This window comes from Hemitrygon akajei, chromosome 17 (assembly GCF_048418815.1).
Source record: "Hemitrygon akajei chromosome 17, sHemAka1.3, whole genome shotgun sequence".
NCBI classification, from domain to species: Eukaryota; Metazoa; Chordata; class Chondrichthyes; order Myliobatiformes; family Dasyatidae; genus Hemitrygon; species Hemitrygon akajei.
The window spans coordinates 11,175,496-11,191,920 of NC_133140.1; the positions used below are offsets into that span (position 1 = coordinate 11,175,496).

A 16,425-nucleotide genomic window follows, 5' to 3' on the forward strand; every position below is an offset into this window, starting at 1 on the left:
TGATGCAAAATACGCATTTGTTCATCAGCCATCTCCTTGACTCCCATTATTATTTCTCCTGCCTCATTTTCAGTGATTCTATATCCACTCTAATCTCTCTTTTATTTTTAACATACGTGAAAAAACTTTAACTTCCCCTGCCAGCCACGGTTGTACTATTTTACCATTTGAGTATCTCTTTATTTTCTGGAATACACGTGTCCTGCACCTCCCTCATTTTCCCCAGAAACACACGCCATTGCTGCTCTGCTGACATCCCTGCCAGCAGCTTCTTCCAATTTACTTTGGCCAACTCCTCTCTCATACCACTGTAATTTCCCTTACTCCACTGAAAAACTGCTACATCAGACTTTACTTTTCCCCCTATCAAATTTCAAGTTGAACTCAATCATATTGTGATCACTGGCATTCAGAGTCCTGTATATAACTCTTACCAAGGTCTTTTTACCTTTGTAGTTTCTTAACTCTACCCACAAGTATACTACATCTTATGTAATCTCTTTCTAAAGATTTGATTTCATTTTTTTTTAACCAACAGAGTCACCCCATCCTCTCTGTGTAAAATAAAAATAAAAACTTACTAGAAACTTTCTTACTTAGAACCTCCACCTGTACTTGCCCAAGCCTACTGAGCCAAAGCTGGACCACAATGCCCCACTCCAACAATGGCCACTCCGCTTACACCTCCTCTCTTTTTACTGGCCCCGCGTGGATTGCTGCCCATTGAGAATAAGACGGAAAGCACCCAAGCTTTTTTTAAACATCGTGCTGTGTCACCAATGGACAACCTCTCATGTTCATTGCCGCCTGCCAAGAAAAAAAGATGGTAGGATCTTGGCAGTGTGGAGGAACAGAGGGATATTGAGATCCATATCCATAGATCCCTCAAAGTTACTATGATAGGTTTGTTAAGAAGGCGTATGATGTTTAGGCCTTCATTAGTCAGGGGATTGAGTTCAAGAGCCGCGGAGATGTATAAAACACTGGTTGGAATCAGTTCTGAGGGATGTGGAAGCTTCAGAGAGGGTGCAGAGGAGATTTACCAGGATACTACTGCCAAGACTAGACAGCATGCCTTATGAGGACAGGTTGAGCGAGGTAGGGTTTTTCTCTTTGGCACAAAGGAGGATGAGCAGTGACTTGTACAAGATGATTAGATTCGATTGATTGGATAGCCAGGAACTGTTTCTCCAAGAGCAGAAATGACTAATTTATGGGGGCATTATTTTAAGATGATTGGATGGAAGTTTGGGGGATGTCAGAGGTAAATAATTTTGCACATAGAGTGGTGGAAGCATAGTATGCCCTGCCAGGGGTAGTGGTAGAGGCAGATACATTAGGGGCACTTACGAAACTCTTAAATAGGCACATGGATGACAGAACAATGGTAAGCAATGTAGGAGGAAAGGGTTAGATTGATCTTAGAGTAGGTTAAAAGGTGCAACATTGTGGGCCGAAGGGCAGGCAAATACTATGCTGTTATGGTCTATGTTCTATAAAGCCTAAGGCAGCCAATTCTGCCAGTAAACCCTAACTCATATCAGAATCTTATCAACCTATCTCATATTAAGACCATAAGATATAGGAGCAGAAGTAAGCCATTCATCTCATCGAGTCTGCTCCACCATTCAATCATGGGCTGATCCAATTCTTCCAGTCATCCCCATTCCCTACCATCACCCCATACCCTTTGATGCCCTGGCTAATCAAGCACCTGTCTATCTCTGCCTTAAATACACCCAATGACTTGGCCTCCACAGCCGCTCGTGGCAACAAATTTCACAGATTTACCACCTTCTAATTTCTCCGCATCACAGTTCTAAATGGATGTCCTTCAATCCTAAAGTTGTGCCCTCTTGTCCTAGAATAACTTCGCCATATCTAATCTGTTCAGGCCTTTTAACATTCAGAATGTTTCTATGAGATCCCCCCTCATTCTCCTGAACTCCAGGGAATACAGCCCAAGAGCTGCCAGATGTTCATCATTCCTGGAATCATTCCTGTGAATCTTCTCTGAATCATCTCCAATGTCAGTATATCCTTTCTAAAATAAAGAGCCCAAAACTGCACACAATACTCCAAGTGTGGTCTCACAAGTGCCTTATAGAGCCTCAGCATCACATCCCTGCTCTTACATTCTATACCTCTAGAAATGAATGCCAACATTGCATTCGCCTTCTTCACAACTGACTCAACCTGGAGGTTAACCTTTAGGGTGTCTTGCACAAGAACACCCAAGTCCCTTTGCATCTCTGCAGTTTGAATTCTCTCCCCATCTAAATAATAGCCTGCCTGTTCTTCCACCAAAGTGCATGACCATACACTTTCCAACAATGAATTTCATTTGCCACTTCCTTGCCTATTCCCCTAAACTATCCAAGTCTCTCTGCAGGCTCTCTGTTTCTTCACACTACCCACTCCTCCACCGATCTCTGTATCATCAGCAAATTTAGCAACAAATCCATTAATACCGTAGTCCAAATCATTGACATACATTGTAAAATGCAGCGATCCCAACACCAACCCATGTGGAACTCACTGGTAACCAACAGCCAGCCAGAGTAGGTTCCCTTTATTCCCACTCTCTGTTTACTGCCGACCAGCCAATGCTCCACTCATGCTAGTAACTCCCTGTAATTCCGTGGGTTCTCATCTTGCTAAGCAGCCTCATGTGCGGCACCTTGACAAAGGCCTTCTGAAAATCCAAGTGCACAATGTCTACTGCATCTCCTTTGTCTACCCTGCTTGTAATTTCCTCAAAGGATTGCAGTAGGTTTGTCAGGCAGGTCATTCCTTTCAGGAAACCATACAGACTTTGGCCTATCTTGTCATCTGCCTCCAGGGACTCCGTAATCTCATCCCTAACAATCAATTCCGACAATTTCCCAACCACTGATGTCAGGCTAACAGGTCTATAGTTTCCTTTCTGCTGCCTCCCACCCTTCTTAAATAGTGGAATAACATTTGCAATTTTCTAGTCATCCAGTATAATGCCAGAATCTATTGATTCTTGAAAGATCATCGTTAATGCCTCCAAAATCTCTCCAGCTACTTCCTTCAGAACCCAAGGGTGCATTCCATCAGATCCAGGAGATTTATCCACCCTCAGACCATTAGGCTTCCTGAGCACCTTTTCAGATGTAATTTTCACTGCACAAACCTCACTTCCCTGACACTCTTGAATGTCCAGTATACTGCAGACGTCTTCCACTGTGAAGACCGATGCAAAATACACATTCAGTTCCTCTGCCTTCTCTGCGTCTCTCATTACAGTATCTCCAGCGTCATTTTGTATTGGTCCTATATCTACCCTCAACTCTTTTACCCTTTATATAATTAAAAAAGCTTTTAGTATCTTCTTTGATATTAGTCACCAGCTTCCTCTCATAATTCATCTTTTCCTTCCTAAATAACTTCTTAGTTTCCTTCTGCAAATTTTTAAAAGTTTCCCTATCCTCTATCTCCCTACTAGCTCTGGCTTCCTTGTATGCCCTCTCTTTTGCTTTTACTTTGGCTCTGACTTCACTTGTCAGCCACGTTAGTGTCCTTCTTCCCTTTAAAAATTTCCTCTTATTTGGAATATATCTGTCTTGCACTTCCCTCATTTTTCACAGAAACTCCAGACATTGCTGCTCTGCTGTCCTTCCTGCAAATGTCCCTTTCTAGTCAATTTCAGTCAGTTCCCCTCTCGTGCTATTGTAATTTCCTTTATTCCACTGAAATACCGACACATTTAGATTTTATTGTTTTCCTCTCAAATTTCAGTGTGAACTTGATCATATTGTGATCACTGTTAACCTTAAGATTCCTTAACCTTAAGCTCTCTTATCACCTCTGGATCATTGCACATCATCCAATCCAGCAGCGCCAATACCCTAGTGGGCTCAACAACAAGCTGTTCTAAAAAGCCATCCCTTAGACATTCCACAAATTTTCTCCTGAGGTCCAATACTGGCCTGGTTTTCCCAATTCACTTTCATGTTAAAATCCCCAACAATTATCATGACATTGCCCTTCTGACACACCTTTTCTATCTCCCGCTGTAAATTGTGATCCACATCCCGGCTGCTGTTTGGAGGCCTGTATACAACTGCCATTAAGGATCCTTTTACCCTTGTCATTTCTTAACTCAACCCATAGAGACTCTACACCTTCCAATCGTATGTCATCTCTTTCTATCCACCTTGTCACAGACCTTCCCTTGTATTCCCTTTCTCCTCTGTTTTCTCTACAACTTAGAACTTGTTTTTCTCTTACTACTTATAAAAAAGTCAATAGCTCCAAATATTAACCATTTCTCCCATCAAGTACTGCCTGACCAGCTGACATTTTTAGGCTTTTGCCTTTATTTCAGATTTCCAGTATTTATAGATTTTAAGATTTTCGCTTCTTCTGATAGCTTGGTTTTAATTCAAGCCTCTACTAGATATATTTGACCAGGATTGGCTAGAGTACAAGTCCTCTCAGCCTTGAAACCTCTCCCAGTCTTAACAAATTGCTTCCTCACCCTGTTCAGTCTTTATTTACTCCATCATCTAATGGCTTTATGCTGATGTAAATCACCTTTATTACAATATTACACATTATATTGTTGATCTTTATGAAAAAAAGCCGAAACAAAAACTCCCAAAGGCGAGCATAAATGAGAAAGATTATCAGTCACTTCTATCTAACCCATTAAGGTTCCACAGATTAACATACCCAGTGAAACCACTTCAAATTCTCTATCCTATGCAGGGAGCCATTTCAGTGCAATTTACTCTGAAATTTGTAGTCAATAACACAGGTTTTCAAGAACACACATTCTTTTAAAAAAAATGTGCTGAACACAATTATTTGAATGATCTTAAAATAAACTAGCATTTTTGACTTACCTCTGTAAGGTCAGCAATTTCTTTCTGGATCTCTTTACTGGGAGTAGTTTGAACTTGGACCTTAGACTGTAGTGCATCAAGAGATTTCTGGAGAGCATCTGCCTTTCTTAGAGCCTAAAAAAGATAATGACATCCAAATCGTGAAATCTTGGGAACTCTTACTACTTACAACCTTCCCCCCCCCCCCGATGTCAACATATGAGCACATCATTGACTTCAGGAAGCGGGGGGGGGGGGGGGTAGTACAAATACTCCTGTGTGCATCAGTAGGTTGGGATCTCCAGCTCCTAGCAGTAACAGCATCACTAGCCTGTCATTGTCAACCACACAGATGTTATGACTGAAAAAGCCAACCAAGGCCTCTACTTCCTCAGGAGGCTGAAGAAATTGGGTTTGACCCATCAACCCTTACTGATGCACCACAGAAAGCATTTTGTCTGGATGTACAATGGCTTGGTATAGCAATTGCTCAGCACTTGACCACAAGAAGCTGCAGAAAGTTCTGGATAGAGATCAGCACATCATGGAAATCAGCCTACACTCCACGGACTGTCTATACTTCTTGCTGCCTCAGTAAAGCAGTCAGCATAATTAAAGACTCCATCCACCCCGTATATTCTTAAATCTCCCCTCTTCCATCTGGCAGACGATACAAAAGCCTGAAAACACATACTACCAGGCTCAAAGTTGGCTTCTACCCCACTGATATAAGACCTTTGATTACCTAATAAGACAAAAAAGACTCGCTGAGCCCAAATGCAGCATTATCACTGCTCTAAACGAGTCAATGAACTGATTGGAATAACTCATTATTACATCAGCATATTTAAAACTAGGCTTATCAAAAACTGAGAGCTTATTTCAGCAAAACCTCAAGCAAGTTGAAAAACATTTTCTTGAAAAATTGGTCAGATGAAAAACAATAAAAATATCCAACTATAAGGAAATCCATTTTTTTCTCTCAAGGATTCATTAAGCACAATCACCAACCTTTTGTGCCTCAAACCCTGTGACTGCGACTATTCTCCTGATGCCTTTAGCGATAGCCTCTTCTGACACAATCACAAAAGGACCAGCATGATGAGAGTTCTGCAGATGCCTGGAACAAAATGGACACATTCAGATTACGTAAACTAAGGGTAACTTCCTGAAATAGAGATGTTCAAGGAGTTATCCAATTCAAATTTTCAGCACACGTGATAAACTGGAATTTCCCAGGGCTGATACAGAGGCAATTGTTTTCATGACATAAATGAATAAATTGGATACACTGGGCGCAATTAAAAACCACAAACAAATTGCTGAGGAAATCGACAAGTCTGGCTGCATTAACGGGAAGGAATAAAAAAAATCAATGTTTCAGGCAAAGATCCTGCAAATGAAGGGGGAAGAAGCCAGAATAAAATGGTTGGGGGTGGGGAAGGTGGTAAGTGAAGCCAGGTGAGTGAAAGGTAAAAGGTGCACGTGTACACGCACACACAAGGTTGTTACCCTTTACCTTGTTGGCATGTTAAGTATGTTTCATGATCGTACACAATCACATTTCCTTTTTCAGTTTCTGATGTGGACGGTGGAGTTTGCAATTAATTGAATTGAATTAATTTTATTTCTTACATCCTTCACATACATGAGGAGTAAAAATCTTTACATTATGTCTCCACCTAAATGTGCAATCACAGTAATTTATAAAAATTTATAATAAATATAAGAGTCAATGTAATACAGAGCACACTCAAATCAGTTTGAGTTAATCAGTCTGATGGCCTGATGGAAGAAAGAAGCTGTCCCGGAGCCTGTTGGTCCTGGCTTTTATGCTGCCGTACCATTTCCCGGATGGGAGCAGCTGGAAAAGATTGTAGTTGGGGTGACACAGGTCCCTAATGATTCTACGGGCCCTTTTTACACACCAGTCCTTGTAAATGTCCTGAATCATGGGAAGTACACAACTACAGATGTGCTGGGCTGTCCGCACCACTCTCTGCAGAATCCTGCAATTAAGGGAGGTACAGTTCCCATACCAGGCAGTGATGCAGCCAGTCAGGATGCTCTCAATTGTGCTCCTGTAGAAAGTTCTTAGGATTTGGGGGCCCATACCAAACTTGCTCACCATCTGAGGTGAAAGAGGGGCTGTTGTGCCTTTTTCACCACGTAACTGGTGTGTACAAACCATGTGAGGTCTTCGGTGATGTGGATGCCGAGGAATTTAAAGCTGTTTAACTCTCTCAACCCCTGATCAATGATGCCTATAGGGGTTAGCCCATCTCCTTTCCTCCTGTAATCCACAACCAGCTCTGTCTGCAGATTTTAGAACTGGCTTATTAAACGGTTTTTATTTACGATATTATTCAGTGGACACTGAATCACTGGGCAAAAAATTGCATGGCACAAGTTTTTTGTGCACTCTGGTCATTACAAATTAAAGGGAACAGTGGTGGGTGGGGGATGGGGAATGATGCAAGAAGCTGGGAGGTGATAGGTAGAAGAGGGAATGGTATGAAGGAGCAGGAATCTGATAAAGAGAGAACTGTGAACAACTTTGGAAAAACAAATTAAATCTTTAGAGATAGAACTAAATGAAAGGGATGATCCAACAAAACAAAGAGATCTGCTACTTTTGAGAGCCAAATATAATAAATTATCTGCTGATAAAGCTGCAAAAAGTTTAATGTGGCTAACGCAATCTTATTACGATCAAGGAGAAAAAGCTGGGAAACTCTTGGCATGTAAAATTCAATAAAGGGAAGAAGGAGGGGCCCCAGAGGGAGGTGAGGAGAAGGGGTTAGAAGGAGGCCAGAATGGGGAATGGAAAAGAGAAAGGTGGGGGGGGGGGAGAAGAAATTACCAGAAGTTAGAGAAATCAATGTTCGTGCCATCAGGTTGGAAGCTTCCCATTAAAATGTTAGCTCAATGATCAGTTAGAACTCAATGAGAGACTAATTTCAAAGGGTTGAAAGACTTATTCCTGTTCCTATGATCCTTCCAGTGGATTTTCATTGATCCCTGTTCCTTGGACAATGCTCCCAATATTATATCAATGGGGTACAATTTTATTAAAAATATTTAATAGTGCTTCCTTATTTTCTGAGCTATATGTAATGTCCTGGTTTTAAAATTCTAACAAGGCACTCACGTTCCACCACAAAATTCCACTGAAGTGACAGAGCCTGCTGGTCCCGATGGGTCAGCTACCAAGTCTTCCACTGGAATTCCCACAGACACCACTCGTACTGGGTCAGGATACGTCTCATCAAATACAGCACGAAGTCCCTGAATAGCTTTGGCAGCAACAAGGGGAGCATTCATGGCATAAACTGGCTGTACGGAAATACATAAAGTTGTTATACATCCCGCCTACAAATGAAATAAACTTCCATTTCCTTTCTTGTGTAGTTTCAGAATGAAGATAAGCAACATTGCAACTTAGAGTAAGTGTTTTGGTGAACCTTTACCACTTGAGGAAATGGGTCCTGTGGATCAGGTATTGTTTAGGAGATCTCTAGGTTCCCTTATAGCAGTTAGAATTAGCTCTTTGGGCTTTGGAGAAGATGGATATTGTTTCAAGCTAACTCTACTGCTTCCAACTTTAGTATACCTACTCCCACTGTTGTAATATTTCTCACATTAATTACCAACAAGGATAACTGTTAATGGTAGGTAACTGCATATTGTGCAACTGAGATAAATGGCACCTATCATGATATGGGGCCTTCACACTCAAGACAGCAAAGCCTTTCAACCCATATGCCTGCATTTGAAGTCGGCAATACCTCACCTCCCCCAGAAAGTAGCATGATGGGGGAGACGTATTGAAGCCAACATGCTTTCACTCAGGTGGTCCACGTCACAACTGCTTACGTGACAGTATCTGGTTCAGAGTCAAACCTAAAACAGAACTAGGCAACTCAGAATGAATCTCCACTGAGACCAGAAGATTACCCGTTCGCCCACCACCATACCCATGCATTTACCTGAACACAAGGCTCAGGACTATAAGTAGGTCACCAGACCCCTACAGTCTGCTCCACCATTCAATCAAACCATGGCTGATCCATGCTGGCCTCAGCTGTTCTCCATCACCCTTCATTCTCCAATCTTCTGGAGATTTACATTCACTTTAAATATTTGTAATGGTCTAGCCTCCATAACTCTCTGGAATAGAAAATTCTAGAGATTCACCACATGCTGAAAAAGCAATTCCCATGGACTATAGATGCTGGAAATCTTGAGCAACATGTACAATGCTGGAGGAACTCAGCAGGCCAGGCAGTGTCGATGGAGGTGAATAAACAGTCAATGGTTTGGACAGAGCCCCTTCATGAACACAGAATATTACAGCAGTGGCAACCTTTTAAACTACTTCAGGATCAATTTAACCCTTCCCTCCTACATAACCCTTCATTTTTCTATCATCCATGTGCTTATCCAAGAGTTTCTTAAATGTCCCTCTTGTATCTGCCTCTACTACCACCCCTGGCAGGGAGATCCATGCACTGCCCATTCATTGTGTAAAAATTTTAGCTCTGACAACCCCCTATACTTGGCTCCAATCACCTTAAACTTATGCCCCCTCATATAAGTCATTTCTGCACTGGAAAAAGCTCCTGGCTGTGAACTTGCTTTATACCTCTTGTCATCTTGTACATCTCTATGGACCTGAGTTTTAAGTGGAGTGGACCATTGCTTTAAATTTAAAGAGTTAACTGGAAAATACAGTTAAAATAAAATTGGTTTGCCTTACCTTGGCATCTTGAATCATTTTGTTTGTTATCTCTTCACATCTTTTTATCTCCTGCGTGCTCATAGCTCCTTTGGCTGTGAAGTCAAAGCGGAGCCTGTCTGGTGCCACCAGAGAACCTCGTTGGTCAGCCTCACCCAGCACAGACCGCAGGGCAAAGTTCAGCATGTGGGTGCTGGTGTGGTTACTCATGACAGTTCGTCTCCTGGTCTGATGCAAAATAAATTATAAATACAAAAGAGTTTAACGACAGCAATCACAAAAACAAGTTCATGCCACAACTCAAAGCCCTAATTACAATAAAAATCTGCCACAGTACTCTAGGCACACATTAAATTATGACATTTTAAATCCAAAATCAGAAATCAGAAAAGAACAATACTGGAAATACTCAACAAGCCAGGCAGGTTTTGGGAAGAGAGAGAAAAGTTGGTAATGTTTGAAGTCTCTAAATCACCAGATGACATCTCCCATGCTCCCTTTAAACCCACCCGTTCTCATGTTCTTAGAATCACCCAGTGCACTGGAAAACTGTGTAACATTCAAATCAAGTAGGTACCTTGGGAAATTAGACCATAAAATATTGGAGTAGAACTAGGCCATTTGGCCCATCAAGTCTGCTCAGCCATTCCATCCTGGCTGATTTATTATCTCTCTCAACCCCATTCTCCTGCCTTCTCCCTGCAGCCTTTAATGTCCTGACTAATCAAGAATCGCAATACAACTGACCAATCAATCAGTCCAACACCAATGAGCCTAGCGCGCAGAGCTTTGTTCCAACTGGCTGATTGTCAGAACAACTAATGGTTAACTTGCAGGCTGAGTTGGTGGTAAGGAAGGTGAATACAACATTAGCATTCATTTTGAGAGAACTAGAGAACAAAAGCAAGTAGTGATGCTAAAGCTTTATCAGGCGTTGGCTACAGCACACTTGGGAGTATTGTAAGCCCCTTATCTAAAGATGTGCTGGCATTTGAGAGGGACCAAAGGAGGTTCATGACAATGAAGAGTTAACATTTCAGGAGCGTTTGGGGCTATACTTGCTTGAGTTTAGAAGAATGGGGGGGGTGGGCGAGAGATCTCATGAAACTTATTGAATATTAAAATACCTGATAGAGTCGATGTGGAGAGGATGTTTCCATAATGGGTGAATTTTAGGACCAGAGGCCAAAGCCTCAGAATAGAGGGATGTTTACTTAGAACAGATGAGGAGGAATTTCTTTAGCCAGAGGTTGGTGAATCTGTGGAATTCACTGCCACAAATAGCTGTGGAGGCAGTCACTGGGTATATTTGAAGTGGAGGTTAATAAGTGTTTGATTAGTCAGGGCGTAAAGGTTACAGGGAGAAGGCTGGAGAATGGTGTTGAGGAGCAGACGATGGGCCAAATGGCCCAATTCTGTTGTTATGTCTGTGTCATATGTCTTAACTAGCCTGTCTGTTGTATGTTTCTTTAGCACACGATGCAACTTCATGCCTTAGTTTGACAATAATGGCAGTGACAGATCTGCAGGGCCACAATGTAATGGATTATAGTGGTGTACATTTCTGTTGCGGCAATTGCCCACAATACCTCATGCGTGGCCAATTTTGAACTGCCAGATGTATCCTTGTATATCCCACTTAGTACAATCTCACTGCCACAAACAGTCCCTCAGTACGATGACAAGACTTTGCCTCTATAAGCACTGTCCAGTGGCTATTTCCACCAATGAGATCACGGGTAGATACACCTGCTACAGACAAATAGGCAAGGACAGAACAGTGACAGTGAATCGAAGAATCTGTCAAGGTGAATACTCAATTTACATCTGGATTTCTCAAACTAGAAGAGACCACATCATGAGTAGGCAGTATAGTAAACTGGAAGTAGGAAGGTTGGATTTACCTGGGAGGGTTTGGGGTCCCCAAAGGACAAATAGCATGGTGGCAAAAGGTCAGATATTAAGTCCCAGTAATTGCAAGGGAAGGGGCTACAAGTTGGGGAATAATAATGAAATTTTAAACGTTAAAAAGGTATTACCTCATCTATGTACAGACGAACTTTATCTCCTACTTTGAGATGTCCATAGACTGTTCCGATGTGTAGGATATAACCGCCTCGTACCTGTACATTTTTCACTGTGAACTCAGTTTTCTGTGGAAGTACAAAGAAATGAATTTAATGGTACAAGTTCGACGGACTGCTCTCACATCCATGAATGTAAAGTAAAAACTTGGACACATAGGTTAATTGCATTGTTTGTTTGTGCACTTTGGTAAGGATGTTATGAAACAGAAGTCTGTTGTGTGGGGCTGTGGCTTATTTGCCGTTGAAAGCTGCTTCCGTCATGTTGATTGTGATTGGTCAAAATGGCAGCTGCTCTTCCCATTGCTTGGCTTGATGTCTGGTGTCCAGTTTCAAATACCCTGGGGGTATAAAGAGTAACATATGCAAAAGGTTCACTCTCCTTTTCCCTTTGTCCTCAGAACCACTGGGAAGGTATGCTTCTTGCTTTTCACTTATGTATCTGTTGAATATTTAGTTGGGTAATTTGTGTAACTTGGGGGAATTTTTTTAACTGCTTGTAAATAAATGATTCACAGTCAGTGTTTTCTCACTTGCCAAACCCGTGAACCTGCTTCAATGTTACAGTCTACTACAATTCTGCATGTTTCAAACATGCCCCCCAATGATGGCAGCCACGTGGGACCAAACCAATAATTCATCCCTCAAGGTAAACATGAGGAGGGAAGTTCAAATACAAAATTCTACATTCAATTCTCCATCAGTATCCATATCACTATCTAGCTATGGCTGATTACAACAGTCAAACGAAGCCCCCAGAACTGCTCAGACACTCCTGGCTTTTATTTATTTAGCAATACGATGCAGAGTAGGCCTTGACAAACACTTACCTAATGACAGGACAATTTACAATGACTGGTATGTCTTTGGACTGTGGGAGGAAGCCAGAGGGCCAGGAGAAAACACACGCCTTCCAGGGGAGGAGGTACAGAGAGTTCTTACAGAACAGCACTCGAATTGAACTCTGAACTCCAGAACGCCGGGGTTACAGAAGCGTCACACTAACCACAACACCAATGACAACAGGTCAGCTCCTGGTCATTTGGTAAACTAGAGGATACTTATGGCAGTGGGTCCACATGAATTTTGAGGCTAAATTGAGGGCCAACAATGTACAGAAGAGCATGGGAAATAGTCCTGTTCCATTTGGGGTGAGGCAAAGATGCTTTAACTACCAAGGAGAACTCTTGCTAAAAGTGGAAATAGCAAGTAAAAGTTCCTTACATCTTCACTGCTGTCATCTTCTTTTATCAAGTAGCCCTCATCATAAATCTGTCCACCTTGTTCAGCATAGAAGCAGGTAGCATCAAGCAACACGCCACAATCCTGACCCGTTTTCACCTCCTCCACGAACATTTTCTCCCTACGGATTGCTTTCACTGTGGCCTCTATCGACTCAAAAGCTGTAGAGAAAGGTCATTGACAGCAAGATTCAATAGGGAACAACAAACGTCAGTGAAATACAAGCAAACTATCGAACCCCATTAAAAGCAGCTTTTCTACTGAAAAGTTTGGAACACATCATCACAGTGGGCACATTATCTTTCCAATTCACTTTCCGAAGTATTCTGAACCAGATAGTTGAAAGTAAACTCCTAAAAAGATTAGCATTATTTGTCACATGTACATCGAGACATATGGTGAAATGGGTTGTTTGAGCCAAATCAAATCAGTGAGGATTGTGTTGGGCAGCCTGCAAGTGTCACTATGCTTCTGGCATCTACATAACTGGTCCTTAACTCATTAACCCTAACCATATAACTTTGAAATGTTGGAGGAAACCAATTTAAAGCAATAAAGCATAAGTTACCATAGTTTCCACTGTCATCTGACTTGTAGTTGTACTTCGATGAATCATCAGTGACTTCAAACCCTTTAGCACGCAAGTCATCAATTGCATAGATGTCTAGCATGATGTGATCATCATCACCTGTACCCTTCCCTTGAGATTTCAGCTGCAGATTTAAAACATCAATGTCAATTTTGCAAAAGTACAAAGCACAGGTATGATTTTTTAATTTTAAAGAAGTACATTAAACAGAGGATATCAATAGGTTAACATCACCGCTATGCTAGATAAACAGCAAGAAATATGCAAGATATTGAACAAACAAGATGCAATATTAGAAATTACTTCCTTGAATGCATTAAGAAGATTGAATAGACAGAATCTTCCTCTCCTTGGACTTGATTATTGCTGGAAAATAAAGTTTTTAAGTTTCCTTCTCATAGACTTAATATATATTTTTAAACATACCGAATAGAAGATTAACAGATCTATGCTTCTCAGTTTATGTTCCCACCAACATTTAGGTGGTATCAGGTTATCCTCTTCTCAATTTGTTTACCTTCCCTGAATATCTAATAATACCATTATCATCAGAGCCTTATAAACCTTTTGAAACCCTCTTTACCTATTGGGATTAGTGTAATATATCTTTTATTTAGCTTTCGATCACCTCATGTGAACTTGGGTTGGCCTTAGTGTAGCTACATTTAGAAAGCACACGGCTCATTTATAACTTTGCAGAAGCTCAAAGGAATCAGAGTCGAATTAATGTTCAAATAAAAACACAAAATGTTGCAGGTACTTAACAAGTGAGACACCATTGTGGAAGAGATTTTTGTCCCACAAATGCTGACTGACAGTAAGACAGAGGAGCAGAAATAGGCCATTTGGCCCATTGAGTCTGCTCTGCCATTTCATCATGGCTGATTTCTCTCTCACTACCTCAATTCCCTGCCTTCTCCCCATAACCTTTAGACACCGTTACAAGTCAAGAGCCAATCAACCTCCACTTTAAATATACTCAGTGACTCAACCTCAACAGCTATCTGGCTAAAGACATTTCTCCTAATCTTTGTTCTAAAAAGATATCCTTCTATTCTGATCCTAGATGCCCCACTCTAAGAAACATCCTCTCCACATCCACTCTATGCAGGCCTTTCAATATTCAATAGGTTTGAAAGAGGTTCCCTTCATTAGACCGAGCTCCAATGAATACAGGCCCAGTCATCTAGTGCTCCTCACATGTCAACTCTTTCTAAAGTATCTTCAGCATTTCCTGCTTTTATCTCAGAGATTCAGCATCTTGAGCTTTTTTGTTTCTGTTTATACTCAGTCTAGCAACTTGTAGTTTTCACCTCTTTCCCAACAGTTTCTAACAGAACACTACTACTGTGAAAGTTCTTGCTATGTTACGAGTATGTTCTGCATACAATGTTTTTCCTGAGCATATTCTGATCCACAATTCTTCCTCTATCCATATGGTTAATACCTTCATTTTCATCCTGCAGCATCTCTGCAATTTACTTCTATCAGTTCTAATTTTGTTTAATCTATTGAGTCAGATGCTTTCAATAACATTAATTTGCATTATTAGAAAATATCTAAAGGCTATTAATACATTTACATAAAATTAAATTTGACAGCAAATCACAAAGAGGTGTGACAAGAAAGGTAACCAGTAGATGTACATTTTATAGAAGACACTGAAGAAAGGATCAATCGTACAGACAGCGAGAACTCAGGAGTACAATTCTAGAGCTAATGCCCGATTGATAACTGCGGAGAAATGAAAATTAGGGATAGGTAATGCGGTAGAAGTGTGCAGTGTGTTGCACTAAAAGAAATTACATGGATAGGGAGAGGGAAGACCACATCAGAATCAGAATCAGGTTTATTATCACCAGCACATGATGTGACTTAACAGCAGCAGTTCAATGCAATACATAATACAGAAGAGAGAAAAAAATAAAAATAATAATAATAGACAAATACCTAAATCAATTACAGTATATATTTACTGAATAGATTAAAAACATGCAAAATACAGAATATTTAAAAAAGTGAGATAGTGTCCAAGGGTTCAATGTTCATTTAGGAATTGGATGGCAGAGGGGAAGAAGCTGTTCCTGAATCGCTGAGTGTGTGCCTTCAGGCTTCTGTACCTCCTACCTGATGGTAACAGTGAGAAAAGGACATGCCCTGGGTGCTGGAGGTCCTTAATAATAGACACTGCTTTTCTTGAAGATGTACTGGGTACTTTGTAGGCTTGTACCCAAGATGGAGCCGACTAGATTTACGACCCTCTGCAGCTAATTTTGGTCCTGTGCAGTAGCCCCTCCATACCAGACAGTGATGCAGCCTGTCAGAATGCTCTCAACATTTTTGAGTGTATTTGTTGACATGCCAAATCTCTTCAAACACCTAATAAAGTATAGCCGCTGTCTTGCCTTCTTTATAACTACATTGATATGTTGGGACCAGGTTAGATTGTCAGCGATCTTGACACCCAGGAACTTGAAGCTGCTCACTCTCTCCACTTCTGATCCCTCTATGAGGATTGGCATGTGTTTCTTCGTCTTACCCTTTCTGAAGTCCACAATCAGTTCTTTTGTCTTACTGACATTGAGTGCCAGGTTGTTGCTGTGGCACTATTCCACTAGTTGGCATATCTCACTCCTGTACGCCCTCTCGTCACCACCTGAGATTCTGCCAACAATGGCTGTATCGTCAGCAAATTTGTAGATGGTATTTGAGCTATACCTAGCCACAAAGTCATGTGTATACAGAGAGTAGAGCAGTGGGCTAAGCATACACCCTTGGGGTGTGCCAGTGTTGACCGTCAGCAAGGAGGAGATGTTATCACCAATTTGCAAAGACTGCGGTCTTCCAGTTAGGAAGTCGAGGATTCAATTGCAGAAGGAGGTACAGAGACCCAGATTCTGCAACTTCTCAATCAGGAGT

At 41.3% G+C, this 16,425-nt stretch overlaps 1 protein-coding gene across 2 annotated transcripts in view; it reads right to left on the reverse strand.

Moving 5' to 3' along the window:
* Positions 1-16,425, reverse strand: part of aars1 (alanyl-tRNA synthetase 1) — a 67,208-nt gene that overhangs the window by 5,563 nt on the left and 45,220 nt on the right. For both annotated transcript variants that reach the window (XM_073069652.1, XM_073069653.1), the window contains exons 11-17: positions 13,486-13,630; positions 12,900-13,078; positions 11,631-11,744; positions 9,613-9,819; positions 8,005-8,189; positions 5,865-5,973; positions 4,875-4,988 (exon numbers count right to left, since the gene is read on the reverse strand). In XM_073069652.1, coding sequence (XP_072925753.1) covers positions 4,875-4,988; positions 5,865-5,973; positions 8,005-8,189; positions 9,613-9,819; positions 11,631-11,744; positions 12,900-13,078; positions 13,486-13,630 — 1,053 coding nt within the window. The remainder of the gene's footprint in view (positions 1-4,874; positions 4,989-5,864; positions 5,974-8,004; positions 8,190-9,612; positions 9,820-11,630; positions 11,745-12,899; positions 13,079-13,485; positions 13,631-16,425) is intronic.